The sequence below is a fragment of the Danio rerio genome, chromosome 2, assembly GCF_052040795.2.
Source record: "Danio rerio strain M-AB ecotype USA chromosome 2, GRCz13ab, whole genome shotgun sequence".
NCBI classification, from domain to species: Eukaryota; Metazoa; Chordata; class Actinopteri; order Cypriniformes; family Danionidae; genus Danio; species Danio rerio.
Window position 1 is genome coordinate 38883821 of NC_141022.1, and position 19965 is coordinate 38903785.

General features: G+C 37.3%; 1 protein-coding gene across 3 annotated transcripts in view; it reads right to left on the bottom strand.

The window, feature by feature from the left end:
* tnn (tenascin N) overlaps positions 1-19965 on the bottom strand; it is a 57365-nt gene that overhangs the window by 17727 nt on the left and 19673 nt on the right. For all 3 annotated transcript variants that reach the window (NM_131036.2, XM_087238778.1, XM_087238777.1), the window contains 4 exon segments: positions 766-1029; positions 13689-13778; positions 13872-14054; positions 16899-17162. In NM_131036.2, coding sequence (NP_571111.2) covers positions 766-1029; positions 13689-13778; positions 13872-14054; positions 16899-17162 — 801 coding nt within the window.

The window sequence follows — 19965 nt, forward strand, 5'->3', positions numbered from 1 at the left end:
TAAAATAATTTGAAATGCTGAATCAGTCCCTTGTTTTTCTAAACACTGTAAACAGAAATACACACAACATTGCACAGATTTCTTCTGATACTCTTGGACGCTGTAATGTGGGACAGTGATAAATGCTCATGGAAACCCAACAGAGGATACGCATGGGTACATTTGTTATAAATCCAAGTGCTTCTGTTTGGGTTGTGTTTCCTGTCTCTGACAGTCAGCTGGTAATGCATTTAGACCATCTGGTTTACCATCTACAACAGCACCCACTGGAGAAATAGTGCTCTTGTTCACTCTTTTGAATTTCAGTTGCTACTGTATGGAGGAGTCTTATTATTACAGTGTTGGCTTTCATTTAAAAGAGCTGTTAATGACGCTTTGTTTTATGGAAAATGGAAAATACCGGAACATTATAGCTCCACAATACACTGGTTGCAACACCAAGGTCACAGTCTGACTGGCAGATAACACGCGTAATAATATGCTCTGTACGTCTGCCAAATGCGCAGATGTAAATATTTCTGCAAGGACTGCCTGCAGAAGCTTTACTGGAGAGACAAAATCTCAGTTAAAAGCAATAAAATGATCAAGGAAATGACTGCTTTGATGCACAAGAACATCTGAGAATGAGAACAGCCACTCTTCCATCCAGTGAGAAGCTGAGAAGATCAAAGCATAGTGGCGAAATCCCTTGAGGAAACGCTTGAGATGAGGAAATAAAAAGGAAAGTAAAGCCTCACATCCTCACCCAGAAGGTGAACAGCTTACCCGTCTCAGCCTCAGTCATGCTCTTCCTGCTGGAACGAGAGCCCTTATAGGCCCAGAGGAAAACTGTGTACAGGACTCCTGGCTTCAGAGAGGTCAGCTGGTAAGATGTGGCACCCGCTGCCACTTTAATTTCTCGGCTGGTGCCCTCTGCTGAGCTGTAAGTCAGCATGTAGCCATCGATTTCAGCGCGGACACCGTCCCATGTCACAGTCGCAGAGTTTTCCGTCACCTCCCTGGTTGCTAGATTTGTTGGGGCATCGATGTCTGTTGGATGAGATCATTTAAGGTGTTGGGATCAAGAAAACGACACTGGTATTTTGCACAAATGTAAAAAAAAAAAATCTAAATAAAAACATCTAATTCTAAATCAGGAAAATTGTAGTTTTATTTAACAGTCCAGTTCCACATGTAAATACCATTTTCTTCTTATAATTATAATGATAACTATGTAGTTAACTTATATTACCGGTGCTTGTTTAGGTAAGTACAGTGTAAGTGCAAAATATTTACCCTATTTAAGTAAATACAGGTAAAACTTTATGTTGTATGTATTTAGAGTATTGTAATAATAGGTAATTGTGCATATTTGCATAATAAATGGCTTCCTGTAAATAATAGAGCCAGGCACTGGGAACACCAACGATGTGGGTTTGATTCTGAAGGAAAGGAAGAACTGAAAAAGGATAAAAATCATGTCACATGAATGATACTAAGGCTAAAGCAACCCTTAACTAAAGAAGGTTCATGTCAATTCATTAATTGTCATTGTGTAACAACCTCTTGAAAAAGAAAAATTAATATTCGTAAATAAAAAATGTAAGTTAATTTGTAAAAAGTAAATAAATATTACAATAATTCTTAAAATAAATTAAAAGATTTCGGAGAAAATATACTGTATATACTTGTCTTAATTGATGTATGTATGAATATACTTTTATTATGAAACTTTTGAAATATTCATTTATTCATTCATTTTCTTTTTAATTTAATCCCTATAATAGCAGGGTTGGCATGCTGTCACGGGAGAGAACCCTGAGCTTAGAGATAGATGAGCCCAAGGTTCCCGCATGGTCATTGAGTATTAGGAAGGATACGATCTGGTATTTCTCAAGAGCTCCCTGCTTTATACTTTGGCTAATATGGTGGTTCTGATTGATTCAGTATGTATGCATAAAGTGCTTGTGATTGTTATTACAATTCGTACACGTTTTTAGACTGTGGGAGGAAACTGGAGCACCCGGGGAAAACCCACGCAACACAGGGAGAACATTGAAACTCCGCGTGAAGTGCTTACTGGCTCAATTAGAATTTAAACCTTTGGCCCTCCCGATGCGAGGCAGCACGCCAGCCACTGAGCTGCCGTGTCGCCCGATCATAGAATTTAAGAGGAGGGGGGAGTTGGATTAAAGATAAAGATAGGGAATGAAGTTTTGACAGGATATTTATAGTAGTTTTAGAATGATCTGATCATCTGGCTAGCTAATGATTAGCGATAAGGATCAGCTAAAGTCGATCGCATCTCGTGCTCCTCGCAAAATTAATTTGCAACTTCACAAAGTGTTACTTTACTGCATTACATTTAAATACAGTTTGCATGTTGCTTAAAATGACAAAATAAATGTTGTTACTTTACTGCAATATATTTAAATACAGTTCTTAAAATTCAGCATCTTTTTGCAGCGTTTTTTCCCAACAAAAAAAAAAAAACATTTTACAAAGATTTGTTGATTATATCCTTTTCTCTCATTAATGGATGGCAAACTTGCAGTAGTTTGTAAACAAGTGAAACAGCAGGAACAAGACGCTGCTGAGTTTTTTATATTTCATCAGGCTTATGGATTTGCAATTATCAAGAGCTGAAGAGCGGAGGATGTGTGCGGGGTCACGCAGAGAGTGCAATATGTATTTTTGAGAGTACCCAAGCAATGCAAAGGAGGATGTGAAAAGACCAGGAAAAGCAATCATCATTTAGCCTATACCGTCCTGTGACTCTAGCAAGGTTAGCAGAATGTCACGATTCTATCCGCGTCATGGAAACTGATTCCCAATGCCTTCCAAGATTGCTGGAATCCACAGCTCACATTTTATGCTTTCTGATTGCCAAGGTGGGCTTATCATTTTTGACACGGCTGGGTTTGAGTCATGGACCAGAATACAAAACAACAGCTCATACTGGACAGCAAACAACACAAATGCTGGGACATTGAAAATTCCAGGTTTTGCAATTGCCTAGTCAATATTTCATCATACAAACAACCATATCATGATGACACAATATGTGCCGAGCTGCTCTTTTCTGTTATTTCGTTACACATAATGTGTGCTCTATCAAACAGCATGGGGGCAGACAGACTGTGTCAGACTTCCAAATGTGTCTTTATTCCTGTCTTTCATCACTGAAGTATGGTGAGATTAGAAAATATTTCCCTCAAATTTCCTTGGTTTTAGGCCAAGAATGAACAAATAAGCTGGATGTGCTTTTCCAATGCAGAAGACTGCTAATACAACATTAAAATAAAATTAGGAGGGAATTATGCTATGGACTGTTTCATGAGATGTGCACTGTGGATGTTGAGGTGAAAATGCTAAATGAAGCTCTTAATAAAACATAAAGTAGGAAATGCTTGAATAAATTTGTATGTTCCTTAATGGTTCATTTTACAGTTATGTGCATGTAATGTTATAAAGTAAACAATATTCAACTTTAGTAAATACTATACTTATTAATTAAATTATATATATATATATATATATATATATATATATATATATATGTGTGTGTGTGTGTGTGTGTGTGTGTGTGTGTGTGTGTGTGTGTGTGTGTGTGTGTGTGTGTGTGTGTTAAATAGTTTCTCAGAAAAAAATATTGTGCTTTGAAATAATAAAAACAGATAAGTTGCTTTGGTGTAAAATCATATGGTGTAAAACACAGGTGTTAAACTCAGTCCCTGGAGTCCCACAGCTCTGCACAGTTTAACTTTAACCCTAATTAAACACACCTGATCAAACTAAGTCTTTCCGGCCTGTTTAAACCTGCTGGTAAGTGTGTTAAAGTAGAGTTAGAACTGTAGCCCTCCAGGAACTTTGACACCCCTGTTATATGCATCATACCCCCTAGTTTTTCGCAAAGCAGCTTCTATGTGAAGCTGCTTTGACACAACCTACATTGTAAAAGCACAAATAAAGGTGAATTGAATTGAACTGAAAATTGAATTTTGCGATCACTAAATCCAACGCAAAATAAAAAAAAAATCTTAATTTAAACACAAAATAATTGCCAGAAAAAGTAAATAATCTCATAAAACATCCAGTTCCAAAGGATATAATCAAATTACTTTTATTTCTGTTTGCAATTAATTGTTACATCATAGATGTTACATACGCAGCTCACGTGATGTATTTAAGTGTCTCTCAAAAAATTACGTCCCACCTGCTCCCTCACAATCCTAACATTACATAAAAGTGAGGGAAAATTGTTTTGCAGCCTGTGCAGTAAGCAGACACGGACGAAGTGCGAGTGATTTACATGTGAAGACAATGCAAAGATGCGATTAGCGAAGGAAATGCGAAGAAATGCGAAGGAAAGTGGAAGCAAACATCAAACAAACGGAGCAATGGAACAAAGAAAATCAAGTAGCTTACAATGATGGAGATTGGTTTAAGGATGACGGCCGCTGGACGTGACCGAATTAAGGGACGTTATTTTTGCTTTACATGTAGGACTGGTAGCCTATTATGATGTGCGTCAAACTGATAAATGGTTTTGCTTTTTCCGTGCCATTGATGAGTTTTATGTCAAAACGGATTTAAACAAAACAGATTTATTAAATAGATATATTTATTCATATAATATTTTTTTCACCAAACATATTTAGAAATTGATAGATAATACAATTAAATTCAAGCTAAATATTGAAAAAAAAATACAGCCTACAAAATTTCAATTAAATAATTAAAAATAATAATTTTTTGCTTTTCTTGATTTTTTTTTTTCCCCTCTTTTTGGAAAAAAAATTGTATTTAATATTTTTCTGTAACATAAATTTGGCTGTACTAGCGTTTGGACCATTATCGTATGTTATTTTGTTATATAAGCTCTAGTAATGACTAATCTAATGTATACACAAATATATTATTGTATAACTTCCTATGAAACATATGAATTTAATAGCTTTATGGTCAGTTGTCATTTCTGTGTGGAGTTTGCATGTTTTCCCAGTGTTCGCGTGGGTTTCCTCCGGGTGTTCTGGTTTCACCCACAGTAATGGGTTGCTGCTAGAAGGGCATATGCTGCGTACACATACTGTATACTGGATAAGTTGGCAGTTCATTCTGCTGTGGCGACCCCTGATTAATAAAGAGACATAAGGCGAAAAGACAATGAATGAATAAACTATGACTATAGAATATGATTAGGGTTAGAATGCTACTTTGATGTACTATAGTAATTATGTTACCGCTTTTTTGAAATTTACTACGGTTTTTGGAGTGTGTACTCTGTAGTTGCACTGTGCAAATTGATTTGTAATCCAGAATCGCCTTTTAGTAGAGAAACTTTAAAAAAGTTAAATCTGGCCTTTCTCAGGAGAAAAACAAACACGTGAACCATTTGATTTAATGTTTTTGAGAGCCTTCCTTGGAGAGTAAAGCTGTAAAGTAGTGCTGATGAAGATGGGAGGTCTTGCTTACCCACTTCTAGGACATTAAGTTCTTTGAAGCAGTCTAATTCAATGATGCTTTCCACTGAACAAACGATGCATTAAACTCCTTTGGTGTGGCAGAGCGATACCTGATTGTTATGGAGGAGGTGAGGAGGGACACGCTGATTTCAGGGTAGAACAAGAGAATCAAAGTCTGCGCTACAGATTGAATGTCTTCATTTGTAGGAAGAAGGGGAAAAAAAACATCCCTTATTGAGCCATTCTGTTCCTTTTTATAGAGTTTGTCTTTTATTTAATTTAAAGTTTAGTGTTTAAACAATCAGTATTCCTAGGAAGCTGAAAAACTCAACACTGCTGTTCGGATCATTAATGCTAAAAGAAACCAGATTGGGGCCTGTGCATGATCAGATCTATAAATTGCTCTGTTTATCTTCAGGTCAGACTGAATGCTTCAGTTATTCAGTCGTAAAACATAAGGAATTGTACAATAAACTATACGGTCTCCCTACACTGCACTGGATAACAAGAAGAACAACACTCTGTCTGTGATGCACATGCACGGAATACGCCATGTCCATGAGGAAACATTGAAAAACCATTTCCTGTTCCTACGGTTTGGTGAGACTTAAGTGTAGGAGTAACTGCTGGTGTAATTCATAAGTTGCTGAGCAGAGGGAAAATACTGTCTACTGGAGACCCCGCTAATGGCTGCTGTAGCTGTCAGGAACAGACTCAAAGGATGTAGCACTGTCTTAAATTTAAAGGCACAGTTAAGTATTAAATTCACACTAACCCAAGCACTTTGGTGAAATGGAGAATATCGCTGTGGCTCACAGGTATGTGCAGCTACAGAAATCAGATAGTTCTATTTCTTCTAGAAGTACTTTAAGACAAGTATATAATCATTTAGTGCCAATACTCAACAGATCCAACACTGCATTTACTGTAAGTGTTCAGTAAAATACTGTTCTGGCAACTCCTCAACAGCTTTGAGTAAAAATCTCTTTTCTTGGAAGGAATTAGTGTTTCGGGGCTAATATAAAGTCAGGTGTGTGACAAGGATTAAATAAAGAAGCAGTGTGTTTCTGGTTGATTATTCACACAAATGTTTAAACCCCCCAAAAAACTGCCGCATTTTCCAGAGGAAAAAAAAGTTGCACCTGACTAGAATTTTCACTGTTGTCAGTGCAATAAGATTTGAATGATTTAATATACAGGTGTAGAATAGTCAAAGGGCTCTATTTTGAAGATCCAGGCGCAAAGTCCAAAGCACAGGGCACAACAGCATTAAGGCGTGTCAGAATCCACTTTTGCTATTTTAACATCGGAAAAATCCACTTTGCACCGCAGAGCATGGTCTAACAGGGTTGAGCTTATTTTCTTAATGAGTTATAGGTGTGTTTTGAGAATAAACCAATTAAAGTTTCATCTTCCTTTAAGAGTCAGTTGCGTTGCGCCATAGCGCATTTGCTATTTACATGGCAGACTTTTTAAGTGGAAAATATGAGTGCTTCTCTAGCGAGAAAACAGTTAAGCAGACCATCTGCAGATGAGCCTCCTCATTCTTTACTTTCACTTTCGCTCTCATGGATAGGGAAACGTTGTACGCACAGACATCCGTTTACCTATAAATAATTAATTTCGTTTGTTAAGCGCAAAGATTTGTTTCAAAACTATTTCTAAATTCAGTTCTAATGTCCAACAAACAAATAAATAAACAATAATAACGAAGTGTGTTAAAAAAATGTGTGGAGTTATATCCAAATACACATGCAGTGCCCCACATGGTCCAAAACCTGACTGGTGGGCAAATCTAAGCTTGTTTTTAATAAAACAAATATAAATGTGCATATAATAAACACTACTACTACTAATAATCACATTATACAAAAACAAACTGTCATGAATAAACTGAAAAGGCCCCCTGAGATGAAGAAGGCATGGATGTACTAGTTTTTATGTAGAAAACAATCATTTTTGTAATACTTTAATCCTTATTCATTTGTAAAGATATTTACATATTGCTCTACACCCTGTGTGTGTCAAGCAATGTTTAAGCAAGGCGCACAACTAGCGCGTTCTCCGCTGGACTTTAGGCCTCTTCTCAGCTGGTCTATTGTGCAGGCTATTTTAGTACCTCAAAATAGCAACGTGCCAGCTATGCACCTTAACACGCCTCCTTTTTTAGACCAAAACACCTATGGGCGCACATATGAGCACAAATGCATTTGCTATTTAAACAGCGTGCTGCAAAATGAAACTTTTGTTGAGCTAAATCTAGCAAACAACAATTGCTTTTCGTCGTGTATGATACTCGTATAATTTAATAAATATTTTGAATAATAAACAGTTATAGATTAAATAATAAACGGCCAATATGACAAATAAGGCCCGCCTTCTAGTACGGGGGCCTATCATCGATCACTATATTGCAAATAAAGCCTACCTTCTAGTACAGGAGCCAATCGTTGGTCACTATAGACTGATGAAACTCCGGGAGAGGCTCTGACCAGACATGACTTTTTGCAGTTTTTAGAGGTTTAGAAATAAAACTAAAGAGATAGTTGTTGTTTTAATTTTATTGGTGATTCTTTCATTCATTTTCTTTTCAGCTTTGTGCCTTTATTAATCTGGGGTCACCACAGCGGAATGAACCACCAATTTATCCAGCACATTTTTTACGCAGCGGATGCTCTTCCAGCTCCAACCCATCACTGGGAAACACCCATGCACACTCATTCACACTCATACACTATGGACAATTTAGGTTACCCAATTCACCTATACCGCATGCCTTTGGACTGTGGGTGAAACCAGAGCACCCGAAGGAAACCCACGCCAACACGGGGAGAACATGCAAACTCCACACAAAAATGCCAATTGACCCAGCCGAGGCTCGAATCAGCTACCTTCTTTGTCTCCGTGCCGCCCCTTTTTATTGATGATTCCTAATATGAAATTCAATCATAAGCTTGGCAAGCAGTTTTGGAGAATTTGAGGTTTTCCCATTCAAACAGAATGCCCAAGCATATTGGCCGAGAGGTGTTTCATAGACAACTGTCAAGTGAAATGACTTGTCTTAAAGGGACTTTGACAGAGTCCTGGGTCACACTAGAGTTTGCTTGTATAATTCTGTTTTAAGGCACTGTAAAAATGGGCGAGATAATAGGATTAGACTTTGATGAAAGCAAGCGATTGATGATTTGATATGTTATTTTAAATTTCTGTACAGTCACGTCATGTTTTAATCTTCTATTGGTCTCAATCACATGATGCGAATTTATAGATCAGAGTTCACCAAGCTTCAGTGGCGTAGCGCAAAATGCGGAGGCCCCCCTGCAGGGATCGCTGACGGGGCCCCCTGATGAAGTGTGTGGGGGGGGGGGAATACGTCATACGTCAATTTGCATATCACTGACATCATCACGTTCTACCGTTTCTGTTTGTTTAACAGCCTATGGTTACTAAAGGGGTATTTATGATTTGCACTACACTTTATATAAGCATGTTTATTCAACTAAATTCATTGCTGTTTGAATACAGTATGTCATTATAGATGTGTAGTGAATGTGCAGTAATCTCTCATATGTAATAAACTCAGACAAGTTCAGAAACTGTCACTAAAATATCTGTGATTGTGAACAAGAAAAGAATAAACGGTTAAATTAAATTGTTAAAATAAAGGAGAAGCAGATCGGTTAGACTGTACAAGGGAAATACCTTCACACTGCCTGTGCTAAATCATTTGTCGTCGGTACACAGAGGGGTGATTTGCTCTCGGGCTGCAGGTGGGAGAGGCTGCTGTAGAGGACTGACTGGGCCGCCTGTCAGTTCTGTGAAGCGGGGGAGGGGCCGGCGGCATCACACGCAGCTCATTGAGAAGAGTAGGGACGGTACAGTATGGACAAATGACAGTCTAAAAAAAATCTCCAATAACACACAAAAAAGTTGCTAGATTTGTCGATAGGGGGGTCTGAAAAGTCGCTAAATCTAGTGAAAAAATCGTTAAGTTGGCAACATTTGCGGCAAGCAATCAGAATGAAGTAGTCCACCGCTTGAGAGGTGTTCAGAGAACACAGACCTGTGAACTTTGGTTCCGACCACAGTTGTTCCTATGAGTTTGATTATTGCGGTTGCCGGATTTTCAATTATTGAAAATCGCGACGACGCGGGGCTCCCTACGGGCCTGTCCGCTACGCCACTGGAACATTTGAACGCAGTGAAATGCAAAACTTGTCACACAAGCCTGTGTTTCCGGTCTGCTGCATTCGCTTGCATATGAGTGGAAGTCTATGGGGTAAAAAGTGCAGTTTGACCACAGCTTTAAACATTTTGCGCTTGTCCACTTTTAACCTCTATCGATGTTTTTATCAATAAACGTGTGGCATATTTGAAACTAAAGGCCCGTGCACACCGAGATGTTTTTTGTTCGCATTTTCAGTCGATGTTTAACGCCTCGCGACTAAATAACGGACGTTAATGTGATCGTGCACACCAACGCGCAAAGCGGCAGGCGCAAAAGCGTCATTTTGAAAAAAACGCCTCATTCTCGTTTTTTTGTTTAGACGTGCTGCGTCAAAATCTTCTCCACCAATCAGATGGGCACTTTTGCTCACGTGCATTGAAGAAGATGCCCTGAGGCCATATGAACGTGGAGCTGCTTATTGCACTGGTGAACAATCATTTCTTCATAGAGCTGAAGCTGCTGCTTGAACTATCAATGCTTGTTCGCCAGTAACTTTAACAACAGACTTCCTCTCCTCCTCTTCTTCTGTGTTACAAGCGGGTGTCAGAAGCTTAAATTTGTGTAGTGCCATCTAACGTCAAAAGAGTGATTTTTGCATACTCTTAAGCTTGACGCCAGTGAAAAGCGCTTTGGTTTGAATACTGAAAAACGTCTCGTAAAACGCTGACGATAAACGCAAACGAAAAGTGTGTAGGGGCCTTAAGAACCAACATGCAAAAAGAGAGGACCCAATAGTGTCACCATGATGTGCTACATGCAAATCACTTCTTCCTTTTGTTTTATTATCTGACAACATGAATAATATTCAGAAGCCCAAGAGATTATCAGTATCAGCATTAGTATAGTATAAGATTCGTTGTTCTTTTTGGTTGTTGTCAACTATCAATTGAGTTCATCTTTATTTCTATGGCGCTTTTTACAACATAGATAGTGTCAAAGCAGCTTAACATAGATGAAGTTCTAGTAAATTGAAACCGCTTCAGTTCAGTTCTTACAGTTGAAGTTCAGTTTAGTTCAGTGTAATGTAAATGTTACTGCTGAAAGCCCAAAGACTGAAGAGCAACTATCATTATCATTTTCTATCAGAAGAAAAGTCTATATCTGTCTATTATGAAGAGAAGCCCACGCATATATGTATGAAAATAATATAATAAAAACATTATATAATTAAAAAGAGAGAGATGAGACACATTAAATGCTCTATGTCAGTATTTTTCAACCACTTTCTTGGAGGACCACCAACAATGCATGTTTTGACAGTCTCCTTTGTCTGTCACACCCAATTACAAGTCTTTCAATCTCTGCTAATGAGCTGATAATCTGAACCAGGTGCATTTGGTAAAGGAGACATGAAAAATGTGCAGAGATGATGGTTCTCAAGGAACATGGTTGAGAAACACTGCTCTGTTATATGCTATATTCAATATGCTCTCATGTTGATTTGAATCGTCACCTTTCAAATTCATTTGAAAATTGGGAAAGCTTCTTTTGCAATATTAGATTTGAGATTAGAGACTCGAAAGTTGGCAAAAGACCCCAATATAAACACCAGGTGCAATTGTTTTCCATGTCTGCATGTGAGCCAAACAGTCATTTAGCTAAACTCTATGTAACACCACTAACACTGATCACCACAGAAAGCCTATTGACTGCTGTTTGCTTTTGTTTAGTTTTGCATCATCCAATATTTTCTTTCTCTGAGACATCACCACCCTTTCCTCCTCAGACAGAGAAACCACACACACATCCTTTGAACTGATCAGCTGACTATTAAACTTGGCAAACTGCAATCGTCAGAGAGACAGATTGCAGCTAATTTATCGGTCTCGAGCACCTTTGGCGATGAGCTGAATTCCCATAAGTAAATATCCTGACAACGTAAAATATATTTATGCTCACAGCAAATTCAAAGAGCCAGAAATCTAGCATTTACTTCCACACATTTGATACATAAAAGCCACCTTATGAGCTGCGGTTGGGTATGATACGTTGTCTTTATAACCATAATTTTGCATCTTCAGTCATAATTCCAAATGTATGATCTTATTATTGGGCAAAACGCACTCATGCATAAATATTAAAAAATAGCAGTTATAGCAGTTAACCAGCCATAAATTGAATCCAAGCATTCAGACTGTGAGATTTAGAGCACAAACTTGACAAATGCCTTTAAATGATTCAAGAGCTATATCTAATTGACATTTTAATGGGGGGTTATTAAATGACTTAACCATCAGTATTATTCGGCGACATTTCCAAAAGTCAGAAGCACGCACAAATCAAATTTTTAAAGGGCTTCTTTACATAAGGCATCATTGTGCACGTCTGTCTGAGATTTACAGAGCCCTGCTAATTTGTTTCCACATTACTTGACAGGTTTAGATAGTATAAAGATCCCACCGTTGGCAGACTATTAGCTTAAAAGCATGCTCGAGCCCTACCTTTTAAATATCTGCAGCTCCAACCACTAAGATACCTATAATAATACAGAAAGCGATGCCTCTAGGGTTCTTCATTGGATATTTGTTGGTTTTGGACATGTGTATTTTTTCAGGGCAAGAAAAGTTAGAACTGCCACATTTCAATAGCCCTGGGTAAAATAATAAAAGAGATTTGTTGTTTTTTCAGTCAAGGAAGCAATTTAATTGATTTATGGTGACAAGGAAAATATCTGTCTTACGCATAGGGCTGTAAAGATTTAACTACCATTGGACACTGGACCCTTTCAGAAGAAAATATTTTCTGAGACTAAAGTATGAACTCTTGAAAGGATTGCCTCCTTTGGAAGATTGTTTTGCTAATGATTTTTATCTCTTGCAACAACACCAGAACAATACTCTGATTTTGTGCATCTATTGGTCTCTTTTATTTTTCCATAATTCCTTTAATTTCATCAGTGTATTTTGATGTTCGCAGATGTGCTGTAGGTTGGGCTTCACCAACACTTTGGGCACAAAATGTCCCCATAAGTATAACAAAATGTGATTCGCCTGCTGAATACTGCTCAATAAACACAATAAATATTAATGTCATATAGTAAAAAAAATATATTATGACCCAAATCGTTAAAGAAAATCTTAAGAAGCTAAGTTTTCTGTCTTGGATTTAATGGCTTAATATAAAAAAACACCATGGAAGTCAATGGAAAGTCCCCATGACAAACAAAACAAAACAAAACTGTACAGTCATTTACACTCACCGGCCACTTTAACACTCACCGGCCACTTTATTAGGTACACCAGTCCAACTGCTCATTAACAAACACATTTCTAATCAGCCAATCACGTGGCTGCAACTCAATGGATTTAGGCATGTAGACATGGTCAAGACATTCTGCTGTAGTTCAAACCAAGCATCAGAATGGGGAAGAAAGATGATTTAAGTGACTTTGAATGTGGCATGTTTGTTGGTGTCAGGCGGGATGATAGAAAGGCAACAGTAACTCAAATAACCACTCGTTACAACGAGGTATGAAGCAGAGTGTCTCTGAACGTACAACACGTCTAACCTTGAAGTGGATGGGCTAAAGCAGCGAAGGTGCTACTCCTGTCAGCTAAAAACATTGTGTCAATATATATGACCACAGTGTATCCATCTTCTGATGGCTACTTTCAGCAGGACAAATGATTAAAAATAAAATAAAATAAAATAAACGATCAAGGGTGAATCATCTCTGACAGATTTTTGGGCATGACAAGGAGTTCACTGTACTTAAATGGCCTCCACAGTCACCAGACCTCAATCCAATAGAGCACCTTTGGGATGTGATGGAACGGGAGATTCGCATCATGGATGTGCACCCAACAAATCTGCTGCTACTGCGTGATGCTGTTATGTCAATATGGACCAAAACCTTTCCAGATTTATGAATAATTTGAAATTTTCCAGTACTTTGTTGAATCTATGCCAAAAAAGATTAAGGCAGTTCTGAAGTCAAAATGGGGCCAACCCGGTACCTAAAAAGTGGCCGGTGAGTGTATTTTCCATGTTATAGATTGTTACCAAGGCATACTGACCTGTGACCCCTGTAGCAAACGATGCCTTGCCTTCATTTTCACCTTTGATCGCTTGCACTCCTATCTGATATTCTGTTCCAGGGTTGAGACCTGCAGACAACACACATTTGTGTTGTTGTCAGCCACTGAAATAAACATACTCTGAAATATAGCATGCAGAAGGATGCTTTACAGCAGACTGACCTACGATGGTGTGCTTGGTTCTGGCCTCCTGGCTCATCACCACGTTCTCATGTCCTCCCTGGCCATCATGACTTGCATGGGTCAGTTTAAAGTAGTCCACAATAATTCCAGGATTCTTCCAGTCCACCTGGATGGAGTCTTCTGTCTGGCTCAGCACCTTGATTCCTTCAATACCAGAGACCTCTGAAGAGAAAAGCAGATCAGTTCAGGGCCATATCTGTTATGCACCGTAAACAACTTAATGTGGAACAAAGTTGTTTTTTTGTTTCTGTGGAATAGAACTATGGTCTTAAACTTTTCGGTATCATGTTAAAGCAATTACTAGTTGCATTGTTGAAGAGCTAGTTCACCCAAAATGGAAAATTCTGAACACAAATGATGATATTTTCAAAAATGTTGAAAATTTGTAACCATTAAGTTAATTAGTATTTGTTTTTCCCACTGTCAATGGTTGCTAGTTTCCCTATTATGGGTTTTTTAAAAAAATTAGCTTATGCAGTGTGTAACACAGCTCTAAGTGAATAAAAACATCCAGCTGAGGTTCAAATCTGAAAGTCCACCATGTTTAAAACTATTGATTCTTTAACAAAATAGCTGACTCAGAGTCGAATAAATGAATCGAGATGGGTTCGGATCTTTTGTTTGATCGCATCTACGTCGACACAGTACATCATAGAATTCGAAGTGCCGGATCCGGCAAAAACATGAACACGCCTTTCTTTTCACACACTAGCGGTGCGCAGGGGATCACGGGACAGATCATGACACAAATGATGTTGATCACTGACAGATAAGGATTCGGCTGTGGGGAATAAAGTTCATTTTCACATCAGTACTACAGTATAGCCAAGGATGTGCTGTGTTAATTCCTGTCATTTTTATGATTTTTTATCATAACATGCAAGTCAGGGTTGTCCAAACTCAGTCCTGGAAAGCCAGTGCCCTGAATAGTTTAGCTCCAACTTCTTCCAACACACCTGCCTGGAAGTTTCTAGTACACCTAGAAAGAGCTTGATTAGCTGGTTCAGGTGTGTTTAATTGGGGTTGGAATTAAAATATGCAGGACACCGGCCCTCCAGGACTGAGTTTGGACACCCCTGATGTAAGTGTAATTAAAATTGTTGCCTCTTTTTGTGTAGTTTGCAAAACATGTATTTAATTGTGTGGTGTAACTTGTAATAACTCTGCACGTCTTGTAATCACTTTTATAGATCAGTGCTTGTACTGTACACTATCTCTTCGGTTAAATCTTTATGGGCTATTCACATATTGCGTCTAACACCACATTTAAAGCGCGACACATGCTTTTTCCTTTACAGATTTAAATACTGAACAAATCATATGGGAGTTGTTGGGATAATTAGGTAAAAATAAATAAAGTGTTTTTTTTTTATAATTATTTTTAGAAGTTTTCACCTTTAATTGGAAAAGACAGTGGAGGTTACAGACTGGAAAGTATTGGGAGCAGAGAAAGGGTAATCTAAAAGTGCACCATGTTGCTAAATGTCAGCACACTAAACCACTAGACCAGGGATCACCAAACTTGTCCCTGGAGGGCCGGTGTACTGCAGATTTTAGCTGCAACCCCAATCAAACACACCTGAACAAGCTTACCAATGTCTTGCTAGGTATACTTGAAACATCCAGGCAGGTGTGTAGAGGCAAGTTGGAGCTAAACCCTGCAGGGACACCGGCCCTCCAGGACCGAGATTGGTGACCCCTGCACTAAACTATTGGCGCCAACATGAAAGTGTTTTTTGACCTTGCGTACATATCAAGTGTTGTTGGAGACCCCCAACACCAAAATATGACCTTTTATAAAGCAAAAATAGGGGCTCTTTAATTTGTGTTCAACAAAAGAGAGAAGTTCATAAACAGTTAAAACCACTTGAGTAAATACTGCGTAAGTCTTTATTTTGTTACTTAAACCATATCTTTAAACTACCTATTCTTTAATATACTTGGCATACATGATTCATTTATTGAAACAGAATGAATTAAATAGTGTGCAATATATCAGATATGCACAAAAATACTCTGAAATACTACAAGCATTTTAAATGCATTTTAATTAAAATAATGCATTAAATGAATGTATTGCTGTGATGGCAATTAGGTCACACACTTTTTATTACAATTTTTTTTTTGATGCAGTTTTTTTTGGGATGCATTGATAAATATAAAGTTCAGAACAACAGCACCCTTTTAAAATGGAAATCTATATTTTTTTACCCCACATATTTAATTGCATTATGCATTCAATATGTGGTATTAGTTTCTTATTCATCCATTAAAAAAAAATTCTTATCAAATAGTCATGTGCTTATATAAAAAAATAAATAAATAAAAGGAATGAAAGTCAAGGGATTCATTAACTGCCATTAATTCAACAACGGAGATGAAAAACTCCCCAAAAGAATTCTTAAGAGCAGCCTTTAGGTTTTAAACAATGCAAATGGATGCAAATCTTGACTGGTTGTCTCTGGTACTCCTCTTACAAGCATCCATCCTTGACATTCAGCCACCGGATGACACAAATGAGTTACAGCCAAGTATTTTACCACTTCTGACTGAGCTAGCCCTTTTCATCTTGGAAACGGAAATGCTTTTAGACATTTAAACTCTTTGCTTGCCGGTGACTGACAGTGTCCCATGCTGACTGTTCATCTTCCTCATCACATCCAGAAGATCAGCCCTTTCTCATGGGAGTCTAATGTGCAGTGGGGAATGTACAACTAACCACATCAAAGTATAATGCTCTTCCCATTGTTGCACAACGACATTCATTTCCGTGAAAAAGAGAGCTTGGCTTTTCATTGAACTCTACCAGCTTAGTTACATCTGGCATTATGGTTAACACTACATAAATCCCACTGCTTGTTTGCTGCTATGACTAAGCCATTTAAAGACTAAACCGATTTCTTTGTTTACAAAGCACTGGACACAAACCATCAATTTATCATTTACAAAAAGCCTTTAATACTATATTACAAGTATACATGTAGTATTTGAAGTCATTTTTCTTACCGGTTGTGGCCGTTATCTGGTCAGATTCACTATTAATGCCCCTGATGACAGCGTACACCTGCACTATGTACGTGACTCCAGGTTTGAGGCCTGTGATTAGGTAGGAGTTTTTCGTGTTTTCCACCTGGACCTCTTTAATGGCTCCCTTGTTTCCCTTTGGATGGTAGGACAGGATGTAGTACTCTGCTCCTCTCACAGACTCCCACTCCACCAACAGAGACACATCTGTGACTTTGATCAGACGGAGGCCTTTTGGTCCTAGAACTGAAAGATGAAGCAATATTGTCAGTGCATTTTTTAAGTTATTTTCAGATGACACAGTTATTGTCTATGCATTAAGGTCCTGTTTATGCAAATGTTATTTTAACCAAAAATAGGAATAATTTGTTATTATATTTATTAGGAAATTGTTAGTTTGGAAAACAAAATGCAAAGGCTACAAAAATGCAAACATATTAAATGTGAAAATTTAAACAGGAAAAACGAAAATGCGTAAATATAACATCAATAATAAGACATATGAATGAGAATTGTTATCACTACAATTAATAATACTATTATTAATTATTTATTATTCGTTATTGTTACACAGCTGCCTGGAAAACTTGATTCTGATTTGTTCAGAGGTATGTTATTACCAGATAACAACCACTGAATAGTAATAACATCCGGGTTCTTCATCAGCGAATACGTTTACATCCATATTCATATGCTTGTCTTTCATGTCGCTGTTTTTGACTGTTTGGCCCCATGTTTTGTCTGAATAATACATACATTCACTGGCCACTTTTTAGGTACACCTGTCCAACTGCTTGTTAACGTAAATTTCTAATCAGCCTATCACATGGCAGCAACTCAATGCATTTAGGCGTATAGACATGGCCAAGATGATCTTCTGCAGTTCAAACCGAGAATCAGAATGGGGAAAAAGGTGATTTAAGTGATTTTTAACATTGAATGGTTGTTGGACCCAGATGGGCTGGTTTGATTTTTTTTCAGAAACTGCTGATCTACTGGGATTTTCATGCACAACCTACTTAATAAAGTGAGCGCAGGTTAGTGTACTTGCTGACCATTAGCCGCTTTTATTTCTGACTGCTTTGCATTTAATAAAGAAATTAATAAGCTATTACAGCTCAGAAAAAAATGTTTTGTCAAATTTTTATGTTTGGTGGCGAGTAGCCGTGTTATAAGCTGGAGAAATTAATAAAATTAAAAACACATTTTATGTGTCATTTTTTTGGAAAATAAATAAAAAAATATACAGCTATATGAAAATTTATAATCTATGGGTTAAATAAAATCTAAATAAAAATCTTAATACTAAGGAAATCACATTTAAAGTTCTTAATACATATTACTAATTGCATATGCATAAATACATATTATCCCTTACTTATATTGCTGCTTATTGTGTAAATAATTATATTATTTATTATGTTTTTAAAAACAGCTTTTTATCTAAAATTGTTTATATTGTTTCTTTTTTATCAAGTAAGTTTATCTTCTTTTTTAATGGTATATGTACACTTTAGTGTTTAATAATCAATTTGGTTATAGGACAGTTAACATTTAGAATTGTTTGTCAAAGTGGTCCTAAAATCAAATTGATTATTAAACACTACCTGTTCTTATTTTAGGGCAACTTTGATAACTTTACATGTTGACTACTGTTTTTCGCAAATAGAAAGAACCACAACACACTGAACTAAATATACAGTGTATATTTTTCTTTTGAAGAAAATCTAAATGTTTGCCGTGGCTTTTTCACCCATGTGCGAACATCATACAGAAATATCTGCAGAAATAATCTCTTACGAAAATCATTGCACACCCCTCTTTAATAATTGAAATGTTGTGATGATCTTTGAAACAATCAGTGATGGATGAGTTACATGTCCAAGTTTTGCACAGAATAATATTAGTATGCAAGATGGCGTCACTTTAATAGTTCTTTTTTCGTTTATAAAGCTTGTTATGCAACTTATTTTGCCAAATACAAGGTGATCTTGAGGTTTGCTGAACATCTGAGCTGGCCATTTTAGCCAGATACATTTTCACTCTGATTTCTTTGTGGTTTTGAGGCTTCATTAATAAGTATGGATCATTACAAAAACGGCACATCTGTGGAATAAGAAAAAATAGGGAGGCCTCCAAACCAGGACGGTTATTCCCAGACGGTCAGTGAAGTTTCCATGAACACATCATCCACTGGCTTACAAAGAAAAATGTAAAGTTGATGGTGGATTTAAGGAAACACCACAAGAGAGGGAAAAAAAGAGGGAAATCCATAAGGGGGAGAAAAGTGTGCTGCGGAGACCGCGTTACTCAGGAAAGAATGAACAGCAGGTTTGGACATTGCTCCACATGGCGAGAGGGCAGGAAGTCAAGCGTTTTCCTTTAGTCCTGCAGGAACCTTTCCATCCAGTGGCAATTCATACCACAATTCCTCCTCCAGGCTTTGCTAACATTTTCACCCGTAAATAATACTTAAAATAGCCAGCAGAACTAATGAATTATCATTAGCCGACTAGACTGAAAGCATAAGTGTGTTTCCACTGATTGATTATGAGAGATGATCAACACTCAAAACACGATTTTTGCTGCTTGTTCAAATGACTTGTTTAAAATGAGCTGAATCAACACAGTTCTTGGGTGTTTTTTGGGACAACTTAAATGTTTTATGTTTAATACACTTATTTTTTTAAAACAATTAAGTTAACTTAATTGATGTGTGTTGGGACAACATGAAGGAATTGTGTTTCCCAGCATGATTTACAGTTGAATCACAATTGTACAGCTCTGTTTAGAACTCGCAATTGTCTATCTTTAAATCTGATAAACATCAGTGTGATACTTAAAGCATTTTAAATAACTACACATGCTCTTTTATTTACATTTCATAAGGTCTGTTATAAATTCACATTTTTATCATACCATTTTTGACTCTACACCACAAAATGACAGGTTACGAGTGTCAATTTATAGAAATTGTGATTTAAACCATGTGAAAGGGGAATAAATAAGCTCTCCATTAATGTGTGGTATATTAGGGCAATATTTATCT